The 6958-nt window shown below is 36.5% G+C and overlaps 2 protein-coding genes across 3 annotated transcripts in view; one reads left to right on the top strand and one right to left on the bottom strand.

Annotated features, from left to right (window-relative positions):
• Nucleotides 1-6464, top strand: part of LOC106336135 (MADS-box protein SOC1-like) — a 7097-nt gene extending 633 nt beyond the window's left edge. The window contains exons 2-9 of one of the 2 annotated variants that reach the window (XM_013774871.1): nucleotides 2970-3617; nucleotides 3725-3929; nucleotides 5000-5081; nucleotides 5269-5330; nucleotides 5438-5537; nucleotides 5631-5672; nucleotides 5745-5786; nucleotides 6057-6464. In XM_013774871.1, coding sequence (XP_013630325.1) covers nucleotides 3614-3617; nucleotides 3725-3929; nucleotides 5000-5081; nucleotides 5269-5330; nucleotides 5438-5537; nucleotides 5631-5672; nucleotides 5745-5786; nucleotides 6057-6188 — 669 coding nt within the window. In that variant the 5' untranslated portion in view covers nucleotides 2970-3613 and the 3' untranslated portion in view covers nucleotides 6189-6464. The remainder of the gene's footprint in view (nucleotides 1-2969; nucleotides 3618-3724; nucleotides 3930-4999; nucleotides 5082-5268; nucleotides 5331-5437; nucleotides 5538-5630; nucleotides 5673-5744; nucleotides 5787-6056) is intronic. The other variant, XM_013774872.1, reaches the window with a different exon arrangement.
• On the bottom strand, nucleotides 936-1736 carry LOC106329969 (glutathione S-transferase T3-like). The gene is made up of 3 exons (XM_013768555.1): nucleotides 1267-1736; nucleotides 1130-1151; nucleotides 936-1037 (listed from the first exon to the last, which is right to left on the bottom strand). The coding sequence occupies exons 1-3, from the start codon at nucleotides 1734-1736 to the stop codon at nucleotides 936-938; spliced, it is 594 nt and encodes a 197-aa protein (XP_013624009.1).
• Nucleotides 6465-6958: the final 494 nt, after the last annotated feature.

The raw sequence follows: 6958 nt of genomic DNA, 5'->3' as shown, positions 1-6958 counted from the left end.
ACCCCCCCCCCCCCCCCCCCCCCCCCAAAAAAAAAAAACAATTGTTTTTTTAAAAGGTTGCATCTTTCATTCATTTTTAAGCACAAACTTGCAGACAGTGGCGGTCGGTCCCTAGGGGAAGCATTACAAGCACCCGCTTCCAACCCACAAAAAATATTTGCATAAATCAGTCTTTTTTTAAAAAAATTATCTACAAAATTTATAAAAGTGGCCAATTTTTTTAAAATTGTTTGTGGTCTTTTTCATTTCAGGACCGTTATTGCTCGTAAATCAGCTCTTTATCCTTAATACCCTAATGGGTCTCTTAACTTATTTTTAATAGTATTTAAAAAGTTAATTTTGGTAAGAGAGTTGATTAAGAACCTTGAGATTTTCCGCTTCCATTGCAAGTATCTTATTTTAGTGTTTTTTAAAAAAAATTATTAAACATTTTTTATTAATTTTAATTTTTTATTACATAAAACATAATAAAAGATAGCAGGTTTCTTAAAAAAAATTATTAAACATTTTTTATTACATAAAACATAATAAAAAATAGCATTTTAAACATAGACTTTAAAATTAAAACATGAAAACAAAAATTATTACAAGAAACAAAAATTATTTGAAAGAAGCATAGGAGATCAGTTGTCGTCTTCGTCACGTCCAAATTGTTGTTTGATGGACACAAGATGAGTTTGTTGTTGTTATGTTTGAAGAGAGAAGATGCGTTTGTGTTGCGATGGATATAGAGAGAAGAAGAGCTTGTTGTTGTTGTTGTTATAATAAAGAGGATGCATCAAACACATCTCTCTTGATACAATGCATATAGATACATGCTCCGTGACATACAATGCCAGCAGTCTGTGACAGACAAATCCAGCTTCAAGTTGACATTACAAGACACAGACACATACATACACTCAACTTGACACATACATACACTCAACTTGACACTACAAAACATCTCTTTGTCGCTTCAGTCCAAGGCTGCGCTCTGTCACCCAAGCATCCGTGACTCGCTTCAGTCCAAGGCTGCAATCTGTCATGCAAGCATCCTGTAAAGAGACAAGAACATTAACTTTAAAGATAACTCAACAAGAACATGATAACTTAAAACATTTTATATCATCAATAACCACACCATTACAAGAACTAGACCGAGACTTGAACTTAAGAAATAGAACAGGAACAAGAACAATAAAATCTAAAGTTAAAACTTAAGAACCAAACGGGGAACAAGAACAATCACAAGACCTAATTAGACAGCAACAACTCGTAAATAACTTCTTCTTCAGAGCTTCTTCACCATCATCTAGAGGTTCTTGTTTTGCCATTAGCCTGTCCAGAAGCTTCATCTTCGACAGCTTCTTCTTGATAACCAAATCCTCTTGCTTGATTCTCCACATTTTCTGAAACTCATCAACGTCTTTCCCATCACTGACTTGTTTCTTTCCACGGGCTTTTGCAGCCTTAACATCAGGGGGTCGAGTCGCTCCATCGTCAGCCAAAGGGCGGGCTAAGTGCGAGCCGTTATCTAACTTCTTCCTTTTGGAATCTCCTTGAGAGCAAGCAGAAGAAAGATCAGACCACTTCTGGTCATGTCTAAGCTCTTTCCAAGCATGTTCTAATGTGAACTTCTTTTTGTAGTTGTTGAAGAAGATCTCGTGGGCATGTTTGAGAACATCAGTGTCGTTTTGCCCACTGGTTTTCTCACGAGTTGCTGCTTCAAAAGCTCTACAAAACTTGCCCACCATGTCGTTGATCTTGTGCCACCTTTGCTTACACTGTGATGCCTCTCTTCTGTCACACTCAGCGATCTTAGGACTAGCCGAGTAGTAGGCTGCTATCCTTTTCCAGAAAGCAACCGACCGTTGCTCATTCCCTACCACAGGGTCTTTACTGGTATTTAACCAAGAGCTGATGAGGACATTGCCATCTGTTGGAGTCCACGTGCGTCGTCATCTACTCTCCACAGGACTGTCTGGTTCGAAGTTTGAACCTTCAGTTACTTGCGTCCCAAATAAAGGAATAGTAAAGGATTCTGAACCGATGTCAGTTTCTTGTTGACTTTGAAGAAGGTCAACAAAATTAAAACTCCTATATGGATTGGAATCCATATCTGAACTTATCTAAGAAGAGAGATGGAATAAGGGGTGTGTTTAATAGAAAGGAAAACGAGTTTGAAAGAGAAAGAGAGAAGAAGGAGTCTGTTTAATAGAAGAGAGAAAGCGTTTAACGCTTTGATCACACCCACAACCACATGGATTTGACATTTAGCTAACTCATTTATCTAACATTCATTGCTATCTAACTCATTAATCACACTTCAACTTTTGACTATCGGTTTGACATTTATCTAACTCATTTCAATTCTAACTAACTACTATCTATCTAATTTCTATCTAACCAGATTCACAATCAATTCACGGTTCAAAGGCTACTAACCTGAAATGCTCATTGCCTTTTTATCCCTCCAAACGACAGACCTCTTCTTTGAAGAAACTTCAAGTCTCTTTATCCGTCCATCTGAAAAGGAAACGCAAGAAACATAATCAACATTAGAACGATTCCGACACAAGAAAGACTAAGAAACAAATATTGAGACGTCATCTCTTCAATCAGTATACATAAACAAACACAAGAACTGATCGACTTAAACAAAGACAGAGACGTAAGCTATCCAGCACACCCGATTGATATATTGAGACACAGAGACATCATCTGTTGAATCATGAGACACAAACAAGCACAAGCAACGCATGAGACGCATGAAGAAACAAATACTAATCGATATAAACAAAGACATACTTTTTTCTATCGCAAGAATGATTAACAAACAAAGACAGAGACATAACCAAGTTGAATCAGGAGACATAAACAAACCCAAGAGACGCATGCAAGACAACAAACGAATCAATATAACAACGAATGATTCAGACATAAAAGGAAAACAACTTAGCTTTTTCTTTCGGTTTGATTTCGTCCAGGATAGCCACGGGCCGGAGAGAGAGGTGGATTGATCAGCTTGATCTACGTGAGCCATTGTGGAGAGCGAGAGATATGCGGAGGCGTCGAGGAGATCAAGAGGGAGGCGGAATCGTCGAAGAGAGCGCCGGAGACGCGGAATCGTCGACGAGATCGAGAGAGAGAGAGGCGGATTCGTCGAGGGAGATGCGGAATCGTCAACCAGAGAGAGAGAGAGGCGACGATTCCACTGATAGAGACTTCGGTTGATGCCGTCAACGAGGAGATTTCATCGTCGCGGAGAGATCTCCGTTTCGCCTTCGGTGTCGCCTTGAGAGAAAGAGAGAAGAGGAGACACTAGTGAGAGAGAGATAGATTTTGCATGAATGACACGTTCCCCTTGAAACCCCGTCTCTTCCGTTCTAGATTAAGCAACGTTTTCAACTTAATTACCTAATTTTTATTTTTTTTAAACCAAAAAAAGCTAAAGACGCGGTATAGCATACCGCGAGAAAGATGGTCTAAGTTTGTACTTTACAATGATTTGCTTTTTGGGTACTTAATCATCTTCATCTCTCGTTGACTTCATCAGTCTCCTCCCACCAAAGTATATATATCAAAAATCAAATCCCAGGAAAAAATTCTTATTTCTATCACGGGTTGGCTTATGTGTAAGACTAGTCTTGTTATCTAAGTGGTTGCAGTTGCACCGCAGATCTCATGTTTTCTGCAATAAAACCAAAGGAAGATTGTATAAATATGTTTTTTTCTGTGAAAGGGAAATTAAACAAGGAGAAAGAGATGGTGAGGGGGAAAACTCAGATGAAGCGAATAGAGAATGCAACAAGCAGACAAGTCACTTTCTCTAAACGAAGGAATGGTTTGTTGAAGAAAGCCTTTGAGCTCTCAGTGCTTTGTGATGCTGAAGTTTCTCTGATCATCTTCTCTCCTAAGGGAAAACTTTATGAGTTCGCCAGCTCCAAGTACGTTCTCTTTTTTATTTATTTATATATCATCTACAGAGAAAGATTGAGAGAGAAAGAGAGGAAGTTTTATTTATATCCCTTGGTTTATATATGAATCTCTTGGCTGTTTGTGGAATCACATCTCCCTTTGACGTTTGCTTAGAGGGAGGGTTAAAAGAGTTGCTTGGTTTCTACAATTTTAGGGCTATTACTAAAGTAAACCAAGTACATCTTGTTTAATCCTCTCAGATATGTCTCTCTCATATATAGTTTCTGAATAATTGATAAAAGTTAAAATGCCAAAGAACTCTCTGACAAGTACTTGCACTTGTTATATAAATGTTTGATCATCTTAGATCTTATTAGAGATCATGATCATGCACAATACGACTCCTTGAGTTTTGTATGTAGGTTTCATCAAAAGTCATAATTATGTTGCAATTAGCATATTCTTTTGCATGGTTTGTAATGATCTGGTTAATATTGTTATTGCTTTTAGAAAAAAAAATCATAGATTGCTCTAAGTGATAGTTAGGAACTTGTTTTATCAATCTTGATTGATAAATCAGGCATGTTTCATTTCATGCGCATGCCTTAGATAGTGCAGTTAAATTACATGTTTTGTTCCCACTGTTTTTCTACCTGAATTTTTTTTTGCATTGAAACTATAAAGCCAGAATCTAATTGTAGATTGTTTTAGGAATGAGAAAGAAGTTATTTTGTAGTGTTAGGTAGAAGGGAAACCAAACTTACTTTTGATGAATCATTATTACTTCTGTAAATAGAAAAGGACAGCTTTTGATCAGATGTTTCAGAAGATTTGTCCATTTGGGAAAGTAATTCTTTCTCTCAACAAACCTAATTAAAACTAAAGAGACGCATATATTTCTGATTTTCCAAAATGTGGGGAATAAATCAATTAATACATGACTTACCAAAGTATGTCCTTAAGAAGACTTGTGATTACATTAACTAAGAAAGACTTTTCTGTTCTTATATTGTTTTTTTTAGTTGGAGAAATATTGAGTTGGTTTCTTACAATTTGCTAACTTAATCTCAGATGAGTTATTTTCAATGCGTTTTAACAGTATGCAAGATACCGTAGATCGTTATCTAAGGCACACCAAGGATCGAGTCAGCAGCAATCCGGTTTCTGAAGAAAATATGCAGGTTAATTGTGATCTTGCATACCCGTTTCATATAACAACTTCAATACAAAAGTAGAATGGCTGAGAAAACAATCACTGTCTCACTGCCTGTATTTAATCTCAATGCCACATATTAGTATCTCAATGTCATTTTTTCAAGCCACATATTGAAAATAATGACATGCAACCTTTTGTGATATAACCATCAGCATTTCAAACATGAAGCAGCAAACATGATGAAGAAAATTGAACAACTTGAAGCGTCCAAACGGTTTGTGATCCACTACAGTCACATCGTACACTTGTATTACTGTATATATATATCATGTAGTAAGAGGTTAGTCGTATTCAGTAAGTGTTTCTTCTTACTTTAATTAGTAAACTCTTGGGAGAAGGCATAGGAACATGCTCGATTGAGGAGCTGCAGCAAATTGAGCAACAACTCGAGAAAAGTGTCAAATGTGTTCGAGCAAGAAAGGTATTTATGTGTGTGTGTATTTATATATCATCCCCACATTATTGTTCTTATATAAGCAATAATAACTCTAACTTAATTACTAATCTCTTTCAGAATCAAGTGTTTAAGGAACAAAGTGAGCAGCTCAAGCAGAAGGTAAAGAGCGTAGTGGTGTAGTTTTCCAACTTAATAATCTTCTTGTACTTTCTTTTATAAAAAACTTTGCAGGAGAAAGCTCTAGCTGCAGAAAACGAGAAGCTCGCTGAAAAGGTACAATATATTCTATACACGAATATCTCATATGGTTCTCAAGTTAGGGTTGTACTTACATATCGTTTTATGTTGTTCGTTTATAATAGTAAGAATCTGGTTCTCTTTTGGGTTACTCGGTTAGGAGACTCCTTATAGTAATTCTTCTTGGTTAGTTTTCAGTCACTACATTAGCATTATAATCCCAAGATCGTTTATGTGTTTGTTCTATTTTCTTTGCATCTATTAATTTTGTATGCATAATTATTAATAATTATTTTATTATTGCAGTGGGGATCTCATGAAATCGAATTTTGGTCGAATAAGAACCAAGAAAGTGGACGAGGTGGCGAGGACAGTAGCCCAAGTTTTGAAGTAGAGACACAATTGTTCATTGGGTTACCTTGTTCTTCAAGAAAGTGAAGCAACTACTATTCTAAGAACAACAAAAACAAACAAACAAACTATCAAAAAAAAAAAAAACACAAAACAAACAAAGCAAAAAAAAAACTATATGTAGAAACGGGTTAGCAGTGAGTGTATAGGGACAAGTAACAACTCTTAAGCTGCTTCTCTTGTTGTCTTCTTTCTCTCTCTCACTCTCTTCTTCAAAACTGAACTGCCTGTGGTATGTATCTATGTTCTCATACGCTTGCCTTCTCTAGAATCTAATTATGTTTATTGTTTACTTTAAAGTTATATTTCTTTGTAAATCAATTCAGGTTTTTTTCCTCCAAATCAGTGTTGAATAATGCCTTGAATCTGTTGGACTTTAATCTTTTTTTAGGCCCACTAGTGCTAGGATTTTTAGGGACACAACTATATATATATCTTGTGTCTCCTCTAAACCTAGTTAGCAACCGTAGAGAAAGTAGATCTGATCTTCTTGTAGACAGATCTCTGTAATTCCTCCATCAATAAAATCTCTTTTTGCCCGTGGAAGTAGCTGTTAGGGGTGAACCACGTTAAATCTCTGTGTCTTTCTTTATTGTTTATCCATCTGTTAATCTATATCTTCTCACATCCGTCACAACAAACTGGTATCAGAGCTTCGGGTTGAATCTGGTGAGAAGATGTCTGGGATGAATATGAAGATCGACAAGTTTATTGAAAGGAACAGTTTCAGTCTCTAGCAAATCAAGATGAAGGCGTTGCTGAAGCAACAAGGTCTTTGGGCACCGTTGTCAGGGAAG

The sequence above is a fragment of the Brassica oleracea genome, chromosome C3, assembly GCF_000695525.1.
Source record: "Brassica oleracea var. oleracea cultivar TO1000 chromosome C3, BOL, whole genome shotgun sequence".
Lineage (NCBI taxonomy): Eukaryota > Viridiplantae > Streptophyta > Magnoliopsida > Brassicales > Brassicaceae > Brassica > Brassica oleracea.
The sequence above is the reverse complement of the archived record's forward strand: the minus strand, read 5'-3'. Positions and strand labels throughout refer to the sequence as shown.

Excerpts from the sequence above, each read along its gene's own strand:
- LOC106329969 (XM_013768555.1), bottom strand. The coding sequence starts at position 1,736 with ATGGTGGGCAAGTTTTGTAGAGCTTTTGAAGCAGCAACTCGTGAGAAA. Across the intron at positions 1,152-1,266 it reads GAAGAAGCTCTGAAGAAGAA|TTCAAGTCTCGGTCTAGTTC; the intron begins GTTATTTACGAG and ends CTATTTCTTAAG. Across the intron at positions 1,038-1,129 it reads CAAGTCTCGGTCTAGTTCTT|GATGCTTGCATGACAGATTG; the intron begins GTAATGGTGTGG and ends GTCTCTTTACAG.